The 19435-nt window shown below is 40.5% G+C and overlaps 1 protein-coding gene across 2 annotated transcripts; it reads right to left on the bottom strand.

Moving 5' to 3' along the window:
• Positions 1 to 1052: 1052 nt before the first annotated feature.
• On the bottom strand, positions 1053 to 10235 carry pcgf1 (polycomb group ring finger 1). Of its 2 annotated transcripts, none has more exons than XM_083980474.1 (9): positions 10146 to 10235; positions 8344 to 8449; positions 8064 to 8216; positions 7895 to 7966; positions 7339 to 7444; positions 7173 to 7215; positions 3068 to 3154; positions 1442 to 1522; positions 1053 to 1179 (listed from the first exon to the last, which is right to left on the bottom strand). In XM_083980474.1, the coding sequence occupies exons 1-9, from the start codon at positions 10230 to 10232 to the stop codon at positions 1129 to 1131; spliced, it is 786 nt and encodes a 261-aa protein (XP_083836600.1). In that variant the 5' UTR covers positions 10233 to 10235; the 3' UTR covers positions 1053 to 1128. The 2 variants fall into 2 exon arrangements, with proteins under 2 accessions (XP_083836600.1, XP_083836599.1); XM_083980473.1 differs by lacking the exon at positions 10146 to 10235 and adding an exon at positions 9782 to 9952.
• Between the last annotated feature and the right edge of the window lie 9200 nt (positions 10236 to 19435).

The raw sequence follows: 19435 nt of genomic DNA on the forward strand, positions 1-19435 counted from the left end.
GCAGGCCGAGGGTCTGTCACTGATAGAGGTCACCAAGAGATCTACATGGACACAGGAGGAGCTGCATGCAGATAGGAGACAGACAAACCTGCTGTTTTTACTGGTTATATTAAAAACCCACCACCAGAGAGACACAGAGTGAAAGAAGCCTGGAGGTGGCAGCGTCCCAAACTGACCTGAGGACAGTGGAGATGAAATCAGCGCAGAAACATCCAGCAGCAGCAGCAGCAGTACGGCAAGTGCTGGGGAGCAGGGAGAAGATTTATTCCAACAAGACAACAACAACACGAAGCCAGGACAGACATGGCTTCAGAACAACAGCGAGCGGCCAAGTTAAGAGTCCAGACTTCAGAATGACTCCTCACTTAGTCCCAGAGCAGCCTGAAGCCTGACGGAGCCTCAGCTCAGCTCAGCAGCTCCGCACTGAAAAGTTGAAATAAATCGCAGCGTCCAGATGTGTGAAGCTGAAACAGACAAACCATACAGATGCACGGCCAGAGGTGGCTCTTCTACAGATTCACTATTACAGAATATATTTTAGTAATTCATCTCTGTACTTTATTCTTTATTATTCCTTTCCCCTTCTAAATTTACATTTTTCTTTAGTTCCTGGTAGGAAAATGTCTCAATAAAGGTTTAAATCATTAAATAATAACATGATAAACAAAAGGGTCACTGCATTTAAGTATTACTATATTAAGAAGTAAATGTTACTGAAGATTGACTTTCTGCTTGAGTGTAAACATTTAAAGAGAATTTTCTTAACTGTGTATTTGACACTAAAGCAGCAGCAGGCATGTTTCCAATCACAGTAACTCCAGGTATATAGGAGCCGTGGCATCATTAATAAAACTACATGACATAAAAAAGGTCAAACTGCTCCATTTAAAGGTGCAGTAAACTACTATTACCATTTGGTTCAGGTTAAAAGGGTCAAACACTCCTCCACCCCCCTCATGCAACACACATTTTCGCAAGCAAGCCATACACACTGGATTATTTTTCCCATTTAAAATTTATTTTCAAAAATACAAAAACAAGGAAAATAAGTATATGTACACAAACACTATTAAAATAGAATATGTATTGTACAAAATATGTACAGCTGTAGTCGACTGAGAGCAAATCCTATCTGGTCCTTTTGTCCTTGATGGTGTAGTGAAGGACTAACGGTTGAGCCTGGGGGAGAGAGAGAGAGAAAGTGCACATCAATACATCAATAAATAAAATATCACTTCTGCACGCATCACATTTAAAAGGTTTAGTGTTTCATTTCAAGAGCTGTGAGGTTTAGCGATGGAGAATGTGCCGTCACACAGCAGCAGTAACAGGGAACTCTGTCCTGATTTTTCAAAAATGAACTAGTAAAAAAGAAAATGTGTTCAAGTGTGAAGGAATGTATGACATTTGTTGGCACCGGCCGACACTGGCTGTACTGTACCTTGCCAAACCAGTGTGAGAGCCATAGTCGTTTCATGGTCATGTGATCGGGCAGAGACTCGTTATTGAACAACATCTGGACCTATAGGGAGGACCACACAAACAGATGTGAGAGGGGCGAATCTGAAAGGAACAGCTGGGATGATTTTTTTTTATTTTATGTGTGAAACGTTTGTAAAAAAAAAAAAAAAAAAGTGACAAAGATGCAGGAAGTCAGTTTTCCTTTAAATAATAAACCTACTTAGTCGTTGACACTGAACATAAGCTTTTTTTAATAATGATATTGGAAACTCTTGTGTCCTTTAATTGAAGGTTTAACTCGGTACTAACTCAGGAAATCCATTAATTCCCCTCAACGCAACGGGAAACACGACTCAGACCAACAAGCGTGTTCGTAAAGAGGACGAGGACGAGCTCTTGGATTCCTCAACTAGTCGTAACTTTGGTTTAATTAAAAGACAAAGTGAATTAAAATCTCATTAACAGTAGGATTTACTCATTCTTTACTGCCTCAGGGTGAGTAGTCATGTTGTTATAGATTATATGTAATGCTGCTATGGTGACTCACAGGTTAACACACAGCATCTCTGCACTGATATGAGAGCTAGGGATGTCATGCGGTATTAAACGCCAATCAATTGTTCATAAAGATTCCTAAATACCGTCCTTTTCTAAGTAAGATCATGTTGGAGCCATGCAGGCAGATCGTCTAAGTTTGTTTTCGTTCAGTGTGAGTTGCAAACAGAGCCGTGCCCGACTGCTAAAGTTTGGCAAAAGGAAGACTTGTTCCCTCCAAACAAACATTTAAAGTCAACGGCGGCTCGATGGCCTGTATAACACGCCGCAAAAAAGTAGCAGCCAAAGGAGGAAATACGTCTAAGGTCTATCACCACCTGCGGGACACCCAACCGGCTTAGTACGCCAAATGCACAGATACAGTAACGTTGAGTGGGTAGGAAATGTTAGTGTGTCATTTGTAATAATATATATATATTTTTTAAATCGATTAAAAATGAATTTCTTGAATATTTCAAACATTTCCCCTGGGGGATTAATAATTGGTCAGATATTAACAGAGACTTAACATATTTTGTGTATATAACTAGTATGTAACTATATTTTGACTAGATTTTACACATTCATAGTGTTAGGAAATTAATAAACCCATAATAATCGTTATAATCGTAACACCATGATTATTTCTCTGACAATAATTGTACCAAGAAGGAAAATCTATAATGGTGACATCCCTAACGAGAGCATGTCCTAATATGTGACTTTACATTGTTACTTGTTTCACATGAATCTCTATTAATTAGTCAAATCAGAGCCGACAATGTTGAATCAATGTCAAAGGGTGTTTCTCATTTTGAAAGGTTAAAGGTCAAGGACAACACACTATTTAAAAGTCGATGATGATTTAGCAAAGTTACCCACTGATGATTATTTAGGGGAAATGTGATGTTTTTCCTTCTATAACGCAGCAATAACACAAAAGATGGAGCTCATCTTTCCAACAGAACATGAAAAACATATCCTCGTTAGCATGAGCAGAATAAATGTTGACTAATCTTTAACATAAAATCATGTGTTTTGCAACGTCTGTGGTGTGTTCGGACCAACTGACCTGGTGTTTTTCGACGTTTAGCCGGTGACAGAGAACTTTCCGTAGGTGTCTCACCTCGGCTCGGACAGAACAGCGAACAAACTTCTGCTGCAGAGACAAGGTCAAATAAACGCACGTTAATCTGCAGGCAGAGCCGAAGCAATAAAACCATTCAAAAAAATAAAAAAACACAATAATTCAATCAAGTCTTTACTGCCTCCAACACTTTGTGGTCACCAGGGAGCTCATTAGGCAGATGTCTCATTTCCTTGTTCACACTGCGGGTTCAGACGTCTGTTTACTGAACCGTGGAGAAACATCACCAACATCATCATTTTTCCAACAAGAGTCGACCCGTGCAGATTTTACTTTATGCCCGGCGTTGACCTACATTTCTGCTCTCGCTGCTCAGTTACAGTACGAAGCCTCGACAGTCATAAATGTCTCTTTACATTTGCTTGTAACACTTGAAGCTCTGGCTGCTGTTTTACTTTTTTTTTTTTTTTTAGCATTTTTATAAATATGTTTTGTCCAACGACTGAACACGTTTCCAAGCATGTTGCAAGAAAAGCAAACTAATAATGAGTATGTATGAGGGCGTGGGGCGCGCTCCTGTTACAATTTAAATTTACTGCTGATAAAATCCCAGGTTACCGCTGGACGCTTTCCACTCTCAGCTGACTTATTACACGCTCTCCAGCCAAAGAGCCGAGTTTCCTCCCCCTCCCCTCCACACGCGGTCAAGGACAGTATTTCTTTAAAAAGCAGAGGCAGAAATTTCATTTACCAAATTTCCACCTCCATAAAAACAGATGAGGATGAATGGACGCGCTGCACGTCCAATCAGCGTCAAGGTTACGAGTACAACGACAAAAGCTCTCCTCTGGAAAACGGATCCAACTTTAGACTCCAGAGCACGTTAACGCGTTTGTTTTTTTTAACGTTTTAATAAGAAGAAATCTATTTCCACACAGAGGTGAGAGAGTGTAGCACACGTGCCAGGAATGGAACAAATGAAGCTGCGTGTTCCCATTACTATTATTATAATGTAACATTAGATACAACAATAAACACATTTAAGTGGCGAAAGAGGTCAAGAGTGTGTAGTGATGCTCTGGTGTCTGCAGCAGCGAGTGTTTAAATGACAAAAGGCATCTCACATTCGAACTGACAATCTTTTAAATAGTGTAATAAATAGTGGAAATGTGTTTTAACTACATGTGAAATTCAGATTTGAGCCTAAAACTGGACTTGAGTCAATCAGCAGCAGCATAAAGGCGTTTTGTTATACGAGGTCGCCCTCTGCTGGTTGAACAAAGCCTCTGCGCTCGGCCTGAAAGTGATGGTTCAGCAGACGGGAAGAAGAAATTTTAAAAAAAGGCAAAGAGTTGGAGTGCTGCCTGGAAACAAGATAGTGCTCTTTAGTTATGGGCTAGATCAGTGCAAAAAACAGAAAAAAGTAACCAAGGCACTCATCTTGATGTAAACATTAAAATGCCTTTAATAAGTTATGGGCAGAACACAGTTAAAAACGAGCACATTGGTGCGTTCCGGCTGGAAGCCTTCGTCAGGGAGAAATAAATAAACACGATGGATTATGAGTTTTAGTTAAACTGCTCCCTCTCTGATCATTAACCCAAAGTCTGGGTTCAGTGCAGTTCCACCGTCAGAGCTCGATACACAGAGAGAGAGAGAGGTGCTAGCGAGAGTCCGACGACATGAAGAAACGTCCAGAAAAGGGTGATGAGGTCTGCACTTTTTTCACTTTAGTGGGTTTGGAACTGAAGAGTAAGCGAGTGCTTCAAACACCTTTACATTTAAATGACTGGGGTGTAGAGTCATGAGGAAAAACTATGTGAATAAATATATAACGCATGATGCTCCAACAGGCAAACAGCAAAATAATATGCACCTGTTCTCTATCTCCTGTTTCTGGTCTGTAAACACACATTATATGCACAAACAGCAAAGAGCCTGAGTCTGCAGCAGGTGTACTGGACTGATTTTTTCTCTCAGATTGAAATTAAATAGAAATCTTGTGAAAGATTTTTTAAAAATCTAAAAAAAATCTCATGTGTAATGGTGAACGCAACCATGCCAGGTCTCAGCTTTGTTCTTTCTTATTTATTTTATTAATATGGACGACAGAGCTCAGGTTGTGAGTTTCATGACAGAGAAACAGCCAATCCAGGAACATCTTCACATTGATAGTGACATGTCCTGACTGATTCTTCACAAATCTATGCCCCATGTTTCTAGATCTGCTTTAGAAACACAATTAACTCAACAATAACTGCTGTGTGATATTTGGCAACTGGTTTTTAAATCCTACATCCTAGAAGTCAGGACAGAAAAATGAACATTACTCATCGGCCAGACTTCAAGGTGCAGGACCAGGTTGAAACTCCAAGACACTTACTCAAGTAAATAAATTATTAAAGATAAAAGCAGTGTTGTGCCGATGGACGACATCTGTGATCAACAATAATAAAATGATCATGGACGGCTCACACCTTTACAGATACCAAGATGATATTTGACTTGTTTATCTACAAATTCAATTCATTAAAAGGGACAACGAGGAGTTTCTCCATCGGCAGACCGAAAAATTCAGCGACAATAAAAAAGTCTCATATTAATGTGGATGAATCTACATTACCCACACTTGTTAATGGGTCCACTTTCGATAAATATATAATTTTGTCTCTATCATCTTTTTGTTATTATTAGTGGTGGTGGAAATGCTGGGCGAGCCGACCAGTGTTACTTACTTACTTTCGGTTTTGCGGACGCTGCCCGGCGAGTCATGGGAATAACGCAGCCGAATCGCCGTTTATGGTCGGAACTACGACGGTATCTGATCGTCTTCGAACCTTGACTTTCATTCTTGATGAATGAAAACATTCTTGGCAAGACATCCGTCTTGCGCCGGTCCAAGAATTTCACAGTGCGCGCGGAGGCTCATGGTAAATGTAGTGTGAAGACACTCGCTTTCCAAAACTCCTCGTTGTCCTTTTTAAAGCAGAAGTGAGTGATATATTTGTGTTAATATAAGTCTTAAATAGTTATATCTTCCGACAGCAATCACTTACATAGAGTGTTTGAACCAAAACACGAGTCTCTCAGTCCCTCTGCTCTGCTCTGAGTCGAGGAGAAAACATTTATCGTATCCTACAGTTTTTATCCAATGAGGAGAGAGAACGGCATGCAGGGCTGTGTGTGCAGCCAAGGGACGCCGTGAATGTGGCGACGTAGGGACGACGACTGTTATGGTGCGTTCAGGGAAACTCGTAACTCCTGTTTTTCCGACCTGTGAAGTTGTACCAGTTTGATCTGGTACGAGTTCACAGGTCGGAAGTTACGAGTGGCCGTTATAGTGACTTTTCACAGGTAAAACAGGTCGGAAAAACATGAGTGGGTTGCCTGAAACGCTACAAAGTCGTAAGTTGTGACTTGAAGCTGTAATTTACGATTTCAAAAGCCTGCCTGGAACGCAGCATTAGCGAAAACCACCGGATCACTCACTTCTGCTTTAACTAATTATTTGCAGTATGAAACTAATATTAAATACAATTTGTGCCGCCACAGTTTTACATATATAATCACTAGGGCTGACCCGATTATCATATTTTGGTAATCAAAGCTTTGCGGACATAAAATCGATTTCAATTGAAGCTTCGGCGGCCGGCGGGGTGCGCGATTGTAACGTTGGGGGGGCGGAAATAATGTAAGTAATGGCAAACAAACACTGCATATCCCCAAAATCAGGCATGTTTCCAGGATGCCAAGTAGCCTTCTCATTTTAATGTAACAATTGCCGATGAGAACGGGTGTCAAAAAGAGAAAAAGGAGGGAAAAAAAAAACAATCACGGACTTTCATGATCGATTACCATGGCAACGACACATTCTCCAGTCAGCTGAGGGTAATGAAGCTGTTTGTTGTGTGTCTGTGCTGCACGTACGATTGATTAGACACAGACAGGTCAAACATGTCTGTTCATTCTCTTTTCCTGCTGCTTTTCATCGTTGTAAATAAATAAACGTTCTGAACAGTGAACACATCACCACCACCACCAGCTCTACAGATTCAGATGAATAGATCCACGTTTATCACAGACGACTCACCTGAAGAGTAAGTTTCGTCTTATCTTTTCCAGCCAGTGATGAACTGTGAAGACAGAACAAAAGGGATAGGACTGAAAAATATTTGTAAAAAAAAAAACTTGTCTTCAAAATCACATTTATATCATATCAAACGTGATTACTTGGAGATAAACACATCAGATCTTACCTTAGCCTTTCTAAACACAGTGACACCTGCTCGTCGTATCTGTAGAAATGAGCTTTTGAATGGTCAAAGCTTGTATAAGGTAAACCTGTGGCATCGGGTACTGCATCTGTACAAACCAGACAACACATCATCACCACTTGCCTTGCCTTGCCTTACAAGTAAGGAAGTAAAAAATAATATATATGAAGAAGTAAAAAATAAAATACACTGTCATTAATATAGTGGCATGTGACTTTCTGGGAAAGTCTATACTGGTATTTCAATTTTACCAGCACCTGATCATTTCAACTACAATGTTAGAGACTTTCTTTCTGTTCATAAGTGCAAAATGTGTTTTTTTTTTTTTTTTACAATGAGGCAGAGAAAAGATCACCACCAACAAAAACCAACTCAGCTTCAACAGAAAAATCAGAAGGTGACAGATCACAGAACAGCTCGGCTGCTCCTCGGTCATATAGCCGACAGGAAGCGAAGCACATGACGACTTCAACACCACAAACGTTACAGAAATTCTGATCTAAAATGTAATCACAGACGTGGCTGCGTGAGGACTTACCGTCTCCAGCAGGTTGGATGACTCTCTCTAACCCACGCGACTGATAAAACTCCTTTATTCGTTTGTCTTCACCTGTTCAAACAGAAAACACATGATGAACCTCGTCACACAAACATCACAGGAAGTAAAACAAATACATATTTAAAACACTCTCTCATACTGTACATACTTTCTTGAAGTCCAGGCACCAGTTTGTAGACAATGTCTTGCATCACTCGATCCAGTTTGAGGTTGAGTAAAGGCTGCGTCTCGTGGATTTTGATGTTGCACATTGGACAATACTTGCTTGTTTGAAGGTATTTCACAATACAACTTTTACAGACTGTGGAGCAACAGGAGATAAAAGAGACATTTCACTCTCATTATTCTGAAGACATCCTACTTAAAAAAATATTCTGGTGAAATATCAGGAATAATAACAATAAAAAAAAAGGTCTGTTAAAACTCACAGGTGTGCAAACACTCTGTAATTGTTGTGGCGTCTATGAAGTAACCCGCACAAAGGTAGCACACGATGTGTTCGTTCAGGTCCTTGATCTTCAACTTGACCTCTTCCTGTTGAGACAAACACGAAGGTGGAACAGGTTTAGTAAAAGAAACTCCACTGAAGAGCTTTAAACTCAAGACAAACTTCTAATATGAGAGCAAAAGGTGCGTTCAAATCCACTTTAAAACAACATGCAGGTGCTCCGATGTGCATCACAGCTGGTTCTATTTCCATCCACACCAACCTTTGAGAGATTCCCTATTGGCATGTTTCAAATGCAAAATACTGGAGATAAAAATCCACCATCAAGAGGTACGGTAAATAAACCCTGTTACAATGCGCATAAGGAAATGTGAGCACTGTTTTAAGAATTGGCAAACAGACTTGAAAAAGTGTAAAGTCATCCTTTTTAAAAAACAAACAACTGAATCAGTGACTCTGCACAAACTCTCTAATTTGATCCAAGCAAACACCTTAACCTTGTAATACGTTTTCAAGTGACTGAGCAGCAACTCTGGTACGATACAAACTCTTTTGAATTATTATAAAATAAAAACAGAAAGATCATACTGCCCTAAGAGAACAAACTGTAATATCAAGGCTTGAAATATCATTGGCCATTTTATTAGGTAGGCTACATGCAAACAAACAGTGTTTTTTGCAAGGCGCCTGCTCTGTGTGCAAAGCTGAAAACTCTGGTCTTCCACTGTCCAACAACATAATAGATATGTTTTAATTAAAGGTGGATGTCTGTGTGTGTGGTTGTGAAGAGTTAAAACAACCTTCAGTCACCTTTAACTTCCATGGTGTCAATTCATTTTACATTCAAATACACCACAAAGCTGCTGCCGTTATCTCATATTCATGCTGGTCTTAATTAGTTTTATTCACTGATGGTTAACAGTGAGTAGCCTATTCAGGGGTCGTGGTTAAATAGATAAATTGCCTATACAACACTCTATTTATGTTGGTTTTGTTAAAAGACCTGAACACAGAATAATAACAGCGTCAGTCTCAGTCCAGACCAGATGTTGGCTGCTGTGCACGAGCACGAGGTGTTGTTTAGTGACCTCTGTATAAACGTAGACCGTTAAACCCAACGGGGCAGTTTGATCATAAACAAAAACAAGGCCAAACGTGAACGTGCAAAGCGCGCGATATTAAACAGAGGAAGAAAAAACTGGGTCGGAGGTCAAATCCTGTTTTCAGGAGAAAGAGAAGCGGTGAACAAAATACAAATGCACAACTACACCACCGAGTAAAACTAACACAACTGCAGCCGGTTTATTGTTTGCTGTTCTCCGTTAAACACAAACAAACCACCGTTACTTCGTTACACAACCAGCGGAGAGAGAGAGAGAGAGTAACGTTAACTTAGAGCCGCCGTCACCGTAACGTACCTGTACCTGTCCGCTCATGTAGCGCGTGGGGCGAAAAACAACAACACGTGCAACAGAAAAGGTGAAATATTAGTGAGTTAACGTGGACTGAGCACGTTGCGCTAGAACAACACGGTGGGTGAACAACTCACCCCCCAACACACACATACACACACCACCACCCCGCCTCCGAACCACGCATGCGCAGACTCTGCTCTCTTCAGCATCGCTCTCTCCCTCTCGCTCCGTCTCTCTCTCCATCAGCGCCGCGGAGAGGACAACGATCTCCCCGCAAATGCGCGCGTTTATCTCGGCTTTGCCCGCGTCTGACTCCCCGCACGTTTCCGCCCCGGTGCCGACGAGCTCTAACCACGCGGCCGCTCACCTCGTTCCTCAGCGGGTCCAGTTTGTAGACGGACTGGAGCTGATTTCGTAGCCGCATCGCTATGGCCATCGGACCTTGCTCCGCCATCTTTGGGAATTATGCTTACTTCCGGGTAAACCGGATGTGGTATTTTGTACGCGAAACGGAGAAGGCGGGTAACTCTGGGACAGATATAAACAAATAATAATAATAATAAATAAATAAAATCGATATGTTTATAAAAAATAACAAGCGTAACTTTACCACCTTACACTAAACAAAAGAAACATAAATAAAATAAATAAATAAAATTGACTTTTCAACGACGTCATTGTAAGCAGGCCTACACTGTTCTGAACTTTTTTTTTTTTTTTTTTTTGCAAAATAAATCAATAACTAAACAACATAATACTTTAATAAGGATGCTGCACTTTCTATATGTGCTTAGGCCTAACATGCAAACTTAAATATAACAATATAGATGTTTATAAAGAAAATGTCTTACTCCAAAAAAGATTAATTTCAAGGTGTTTAAACCACCTCTGGGTTATTAGGCAAAATTAAGTATATTACTGTATATAGTGGCCCAATAACACATTTTTGTCCTGCAGCCTACAGCAGATTTATGCAGATATGGTTACATATTCTATTTTTAGTATATTATATATAACATTGGATGTATATAGTGCATATTTTCTTTGACTTAGATATAAGTTATATCCTCTATATTCAAATTTTATGTCCTTGCTGCTACAGGATGCTTACATTTCCCTAGTCTAAATCCACATACAGTGACAGGCTCTACATCAGACACATAGGAAAAAAATAATAATAAAATAAAAAGAAAATGAATAAACCTCACAAATGTATCTTATTCCCTGTTTCAAGTTAATTACTTTTGCCTGTCTCAGTTAATTCATTTCATTACAGTTCAGTGTGTTTACATAAAAAAGACTGCAGGGAAATGTATGCCTATATCTCTAATCATATCAAATTACATTAAATAGTTTAAACTATTAAATGAAGGCTGTCTCTATAGAGACATAATGTGGGTGGACCGTAAACATATTATGGGAAAGCTATTCCATACTCTTAGTGCATTAAGTGGCCTTCTACATGCCGTCTCATCAGTTTTAAGACTTTTTTTATGCCTTAAGAGGTCTGCTGGGTTTGTAAATTGAAACCACAGTATTGATATGTACTGTAGAGCCTGGCCATTAAAAGCTTTATATACCAGGAATAAGATAAATTGTTTCTTTTTAAAAGCAACACAGTTCAGTGTTCACCCATTTGTTAGTCTCCAGTGTGGGCAATAGAGGGCAGTGTAGGCATATGGTTCAGTCAGTCCTTTGCAGCCTTTGTCATCTGCTGATACCTATTTAAGATCACATAAAGAAATGTCACTCAGTCATTTATATACTCAGAGGTTTATTACAGTCGTTGAAAGGAAGAAAGACATTAACCTATATGGATTAACTCAAGTCAGGCCTTTGTGTTGTCTTTAGACATCTACAAACTCGGCCTTAAAGTCTTAAATCAGTTAGAATTATATTCATATATTTATTGTGTAACCTTTTTTCATGTTCATTTGATTAAACACAGTTCAACAGAACTTATTTGCATGTTAGAAGTGTGCTGATAAGGTCCAGAAATGGATCTGGCACTGACCCAGGTTACAGTAACATGGGTAGAGTGTGCTATAAGATAGCGCCATACTCATAGGTGTTCCAGGATAAAGGCTAAAGTGTGGGAAAAACACTTAACCACAGTCCTCAGCAACACAGAGTATGTGGTGGGTCCTGTAACCTGAGTCCTATGACATCCTGAGACCTACAGTACTACAGCAGGCAGGCAGGCTGTCTGCAATCCCATTAGATCTGCTAAATTATGTTAGGCACTTTGTTATTAATCCCATTAATGTATAATCAGAAACACAGAATCAAAAGGCCGAATTACAAGGCGATGAAATAGTAACTGTATCACACAAAACAGCTGCGAATCCAAATGAATGGAAACATGATGTGATTTCTTTACACTATACAAAAAGTAAAATGTAGTTGTGCAAATGGAAATGTGTCATGCTCATACTATGCAAATATTGGCGTGATTTAATTTAACAATGTACACTGAGGAATAATATAAGTTAAATTTGTTTTTAAACTGAGTTTAATTGGCGTTACAGGTCTAATCTTTGCAGCGGTAACCCTTTTCAATTCGAGGACAGCTTGAGACTGTTGTGTGTGAACCCCCAGACTGTTTGAGAGGTGGTGGTGGTGGTGGTGGTGGGCAGAGGAGGTTGAAGGAGTACTTCTCTCCCCACCCTCAACAACAACCATCAAGGGGCTCTTGAGAAAAGCCCTGAACCACTGGCTCGGTGGCCAGCAGGAGAGGACTGTGGTCGTCCTGGGCAGCTCCCAGACCTAAATATGTTTAAATATGTGTGAATATGAAGCAGCGTGTTGAAATAAAGAGTGTGGACTCAGCAAACATTTCTTTTAGATAATCATGTGGCTTGTGTATTTGGGGACACGATTATTTAAATCAACAGTTTGCATTGTGTTGCGCTGTATTTTTGGTATTTATTTAAGCTTTCTCACCAGTGAAGCGTCTTGTGTTTTCTCTACATATAATGCACGTGGGTGTTTTTTTGTTTTTTTTCACTCAGACGTGGGCAAGAACCAGTTTGTTTTTCCAAAAACGTACTTGTAATTATTTAATTATGGGAAGAATGAAAAGTAATAGCTTTGCGGAAAAATTAATGGCGGAATAATAAAACATATGCTCGGTTGTGGATGAGTTGTGCGTCTGAATTAACGTCGCCTGCCCTGTTTCAACAGGTCGTCGTATTGGTATTATATGCGGAGGTCCTCCTTGATCCCTCCCAGAGGGCTTCCAACCTGCGGACCACCCAAAAGCTGCCATGCTAAACAAAGACTCGCCCTTCATTCATCCTTTTGTAATTCCCCAGTGTAACGGAATGACTGGCAAGTTTGTCTTATTCCTACCACCTCAGTGAGTCTGCAGCAAGCAGAATGTGCAAGCCGTTTATTGAGACTGTTAAATATGGCATGAATGCTTTGTTTTTGGGTGTCTATCAGTGATAATTAAAGACTCATAATTGATGCAGACTTTAACTGTAACTATACTGGCTTACCAAGAACATGCACAATACTAATTTCTACAAAGCATCATTCATTCTTCTTTCATTTTCCATCCATACCTATGAGAGAAAAACTTGTAACACCTTGCACACCGGGGGTTTTCTTTTCTTCTTTTTTTTTCTTCAGATGAAAAGACAAGCCCTTGCCAGCGACGTCTAAATCGGACTCTTGTCAATAGAAATTTGGAGATACAAGCAATATATTTTTCGTTCTTGGCAGCCCTTTTTCAGTTTGAAGAGCCGTTGTGATCAGTCTCGCTTCACCGAACCTTCATAGTCGGGCCTTGTGTCCCCCCCGCTGTCTGCCGCTTCCTCTTGCCATGTAACGTCTTATCTGCTGGGTCTGCGAGGTCACTGCTTATCTGATTGACAGGGCTTTGACTTCACGCAATATCCAAATAACCTGAGGGCCTGGAGGCGCAGGAGGACCACAGCATGGTAAAATCCACCTGGTTGGGAGAGCAAGAGAGAGAAAGCGAAGAGGCAAAGGAGTCAGCGAGGAGAGAGAGGATGAAGACAGATCCAAGCCTTTCATTTATTGTCATTACTTCACGTCAAAATCACGGACAATAGATCTCCTATTTTCTTGGAGTGTGTGCAGATCTGCCAGTTCATTCTCTCTCCCGTCCTTCACTTTGATTGGAAATGATTTGTTTATCTGATGAGATCAAACACCTGCCAGCACTACAAAGAAACTTTTTATTATGAAGAATCTGAGGATTATTTTTCATTCAGTAAAAGTGACAGAAATTTAAATGAATTACATACACACACACAGTCTCTGTGTTTGTCCCTAAGTTGGATGTTAACTGTTACTCCGCCTAATCAAATCATGCATGAGGAAACTCCTTCAAACTGTCGGTGCTGTGAATCATCTGGAAACTCACAAGAACTGATAGAGAGACCCCATTTACCTCTGTCCTGCACGTCCTGTGCCAAAACAACCAAAAAACCACCCTGCTACTAGAATCTATGTACCACCATGCCAAAAAGGAGGCCCCCATCCTCTCTCTCTCTCTCATTCTCTCTCACTCACTCTCTCTCCCTCTCCCTCTCAGAGCAATCAGAGCATGCAGGGGTGGACTGCAGCTTTTGTCTCCTTTGCTCCAGCAATTGGCCGCCAAGTGGCAAGCTAATGACGAGAGCCCTCTTGGAATGACTCCAGAGCAGTACAGCTTGTGCTATTTGATGGGCAAGGGCATAATGAATGATGTAGGGCAAGCCCTTAGGCCTCCCCCTGGCACAAAACCCAAACTCCCAATATCGCAATCTGAATCACTTCAAATGCTGCAATAAGAAGAAGAAAGAAAAGAAAAAAAACGCATCCATAGGAATTTGCCTTTGAGAAAAGACATGCTGACAGTTAGAGAGACATACAGAAACATACAGTGCAATGAAAGACGGAGAAACACACAGTGTAAAAACAAAATAACAGTGACAGACATGGAGGTTTTTCATATGGTCGTTGCACTGGAACAAAAATTACTAGAAACTGGATTCATTTGATCTTATTATGTAATTAATCAGTTTATTAAACAAGGACAATGTACATAGATCAACACCATCATCATCTGTCCCTGGTTAGATGTTTAAAAAAAAGTTACTGGAGCTGTTATTCAGATTTAACATTTATAAAGCAGCACAGAGTCAAACAGTAGTAAACATGTAACAGTGGCGTGGAGTATTACCATGCCAACACATGCACAAAAACAATGGACTGGAGTGGAGGACAATCATAAAAAAAATATGTCTCTAGAAAAAATGCCTTTGAATAATAATAGTAATACTAAAAATGTGAAAGGTGCAAACATTTAAAACACAAATACACAGGTGCACATCATGCAACAGTGGCTGTTTGTTGCAGTTCAGATTAAAGAAGGGTGAACTTAAAAAAAACTCTGAAGGAAATGAGCAGAGATAGACAACAGAAACAGGTGTTGGGTCTTTGTATAACAAAATAAACAGGGCTTTTCAGTTGGTGTGTTAACTATCCTACTTATTCGTAGAGTCTGAGAAACTTTAGATATTGGCTGTAATTGTATTGCATGTCATTATTGCACTGAAGTAAATAAAGAATAATTAAAATAGCTAATGCACTCTCGTAATAAAATAATGTACAAACTAAATGCATTTGATTTCACTTTTACAATATACCGTAACTGTAACTTTCACACTTTCCTACCTGTGGGAGCCGGGATGCCTTACAACACTGTAGTCCTCAGTTTAGATAAGCTAGAGGCCAAATAATGAATGACACTGTTGGAAGATGCTGAGATAAGACGAGTTTGCCAATAAGAACAAGTTGGCCTGCCACAGTGTCAGAGCAGAAAGAAATCTCCGTATTAAATCTTATTAATGTGGCACAATAGAGCTTTGTCTGTCATCTATTGAATTTTCATCACTCACGTGTGCGTGCGTGTGTGTGTGTGTGAAGCTTTGTGCAGAGTCTATCTGTGTGCTCAGACCTGCATGGCATGTGTGTGAGTGCACGCAAAAAGCACACACACAAAACGCAGTGAGCCGTGATGACTCTCAAGCTTCTCAGCTATTTCGGGATTATTAAAAGACTTTTTTTTCCTCAACAAGGGATGTAAAACAAAAACACGAACCTTTACAATGTAAAATAATGGAAACAGACTGTAAAGTAAAAAATAAAGTGTCTGTGTCTCAGTTTGTTTATGTCCACATTTACACATGCTGTTTCGATTGGAGGAATGCATTCACATTAACAACTAAGGCAACATGCAGTGAGCTCGAATTATCCAGAAGCTGCAATTAAAATTTTTGTTTTGTTGGTCGCTATCTTGGCTTTGTAGCAGAAGAGGGGGATTGAACTTGTGAAAAATGCAAGCAATGAAGGTCCATAAACATTTAAAGGGACAACGAGGAGTTTGTATTTGGTTATAAAGAAGTCTCATATTAATGTGGATGAATCTATGTTATCCACACTTGTTAATGGCTCCATTTTCTATAAATATATCGTTTTGTCTCTATCGTTACGTTGTTATTATTATTTAGTGCTCGGCTCGCCCAGCATTTCCTACTTTCGGTTTTGCGGACGCTGCCCGGCGGGTCATGGGAATAACGCCACCGAATCGCCGTTTATGGTCGGAACTACGACGATATCTGATCGTCTTCTAACCTCCGACTTTCATTCTTGATCAATGAAAACATTCTTGGCAAATGTTTTCGCTTTCGTCCGTCTTGCGCCGGTCCAAGAATTTCACCGTGCGCGCGGAGGCTCATGGGAAATGTAGTGTGAAAACACTTTGCTTTCCAAAACTCCGCGTTGTCCCTTTAAAGGGAGAGTAGGGGATCCTGGGAAAACAGTTCCGGAGGGAGCGTTGTTGCGTTGTTGTTGGGTACCAATTCTGCTGCTGCAACTGTCTCGTTGAATTTAGCAAGATAGCGTAAGCTCTGACTCTGCTGTTGTCTTCTCCGTATCATAAATCGTTGAAGACTCTGAGAATACACACGATTAGTGCACAAAGAAGGGTACGTGCAGAGGGGGGGCAGGGGGGACAGATGGCAGTTTGATAGACGCATCACGATCCAATGAATTCCTTTGTAGCATTCAAAATGATTGGATGGTGTTTTTACAGGATTGTCCGTTTCCACAGGTAACTGACATGTTTCATTTTTTGTATAAAAAAAAAAGAATGTTTTTAATTGGTTGCAGTCGGGGTGTGAAAAGGATTTCAAGCAATACAATAAAAAATGCTGCAGAAAAATAAGATCTCCTCCCCTACCTTTAAGTGCACTAACAGAAGTATCTACAATGAGTCATACTGGCAATTCCCAACCATAAGAGCTACTATTCAGACACTTACTGCCTTAAGTGCCCTAAAGCAAAGCACAAAACCCTGAATTGTTCTACTACATACATACTACAATACTTGTTCTACATCCTGGTACTGAGTAATTCCCTCAGCCTCCCTAGGAATTTGATGATTTTAGATTTGCATGCTCTCTCTCTCTTACACACACACACACACACACACACACACACACACACACACACACACACACACACACACACACACACACACACACACACACACACACACACACACACACACACACACACACACACACACTGTCATGCTAAGATAAGGTCAATTGTGGCATGTACTCAAAACCTACCCACTCATATCCCGGAGCAATTCATTCATGGAGATACAGATTTCAATAAACCGTCTCCTTCTGATTCTCATGATTGTTCATCTCTCACGTGATGCGACTGAAATGTCACAGGGATCGCTGAGTCCATTCATGAAAGATCCCCGACTCGTCCGGCCCACACTGATCCCTCTTTGAAATTTAAGACCCACAAAGAGCCAAGGCACACTTTGCTCCTCTTGTCATCCGCTATATCTTCTCTGTGCAGGGAGGTGCACGCTCACTTATCGCACAGCCATCTTATCTTCATGGGCATTTAAGAGAATAAGGGCAAAGGGATAACAAACTCAGCCGAGAGGAAGCGTCGCCTAAATCTCAGAAGAGCATGCAGGCAAGGGGAGTGCTTCTGTTAAAGGCTGTCTACACCGTGGTTAGGCTGATATATATTGTTTTTTTTGTCTTTTTTCAACTCCAAATAAATCTGACAAACTCCAACTGGTGGTGGGAACAGTGATGCACCTGTAGTATAGGTGGAAAAAACTACAGTAGGTTTGGTGTGGATCAGTTTCCCCTGAGTTGCTAGACATTAACTTATAAATAGCAATTCTCTGTTGATATGATATTTCACAAAAATCAGTATGTATCTTTATTTAACTTAGTGTAACTCGGGCGACGGTCCAAAACATGGTGGCCCAGTAATTCCAGCTCGCAACTTCCAGATAAATGCACATCAAAGCATTACGTTACTCCATCAAGCCCCTGAGGATGCTGTGAGTTTGTGTGGATGTGTGTGAGATAATGGCAATCCTTTGATGCCCAAGAGTGATTTGGGCCAAGCTTTGTTGCGCATTATTTCCCTTTTGGCCTCCTGGAAAGAACTTTGATGAGGACCCAGAAGAGAAGACCCTTATTGCCTGCACTCACTGTGTCAATAATGGAATTGTTTTGGAGACTCCCCCCCACATCTCATCTTCTTCTCTTCCAGCCTCACATGCAGGCAGCCTTTCATCTATCTTTGCCATCTTCTTCCCTAGCATGCAACTGCTGAGAGCGCCAAGCCACTGCGCCGCCGCCGCCGCCTCTCGCTGCTGGAGGAAGTCGTCTATCTGCTCGAGTCGTCTCAATGGCGCTCAGCGTTCACTCTCACTGATACTCACAGGATGAGATGATGAGTGTTGTGTTTACACAACACATTCATAACACGCACACGATATGATTCAAAGGTACTCATGAGTGAACAGACAGAAGTTCCGCTCTTTGTTACTCATCCGGATGACATTGAGCAACACGCTACAGGTTCCTGTTGTACGTCCAAATGTACATTTAACAGCCAATGCTTTCAAGTGTTACATTTGTATGAGGTGTCATTCAAATTATTCTGGTGACATAACTTTTGTGTGTAGTAAAATCAGGTTTAATCTGGCTTGTGCCACCAATTTGCCATACAAGTAATTGCTGCAACATAGCCAATGTTATAGTCTACTTGCCAACAATGAGTACCCGGAAATGTTGAGTACCCCAAAGTTTTATGTTAGAAATAGATAGTATGGGTCCCCAGTATTCAGAAACTGCCGGATGTATATATATTGGACAATTAGCATAATTTACATACTAATTAGCGTAAATTATCATAATTGCCTATATGGGCAATATTTCAACAAAATTGACTTGGCTGATCTGGGCAATATTGGAGTGGTTTTAGGGGTTATTGATGATGCTGAATCAATTTCTGACATTTTCAAAATTCAAAATGGCTGTCTAAACCGGAAGTGACCAGATTTTAACTGCCAGTGGGCCGGTTTTGATGGATTTTAAGCCAAATCTTAAATTTTAGAGGATGCTGGTTGGACATATAACTCATGTATTTTAAGTAATAGTATGGGTCCCCAGCATTCAGAAACTGCCAGATGCTAACTTGTATATAGTGAACAATTAGCATAATTGACATGAATGGTGGGGACACAGAGACAATGCCCACCTGTAATATGGCTGCCATGCTGTGGCTCTGAGAACCTGGCTCTCGTGAATCTAA

The sequence above is a fragment of the Trachurus trachurus genome (genome assembly GCF_905171665.1).
Source record: "Trachurus trachurus genome assembly, chromosome: 10".
In the NCBI taxonomy this organism is placed as follows: Eukaryota; Metazoa; Chordata; class Actinopteri; order Carangiformes; family Carangidae; genus Trachurus; species Trachurus trachurus.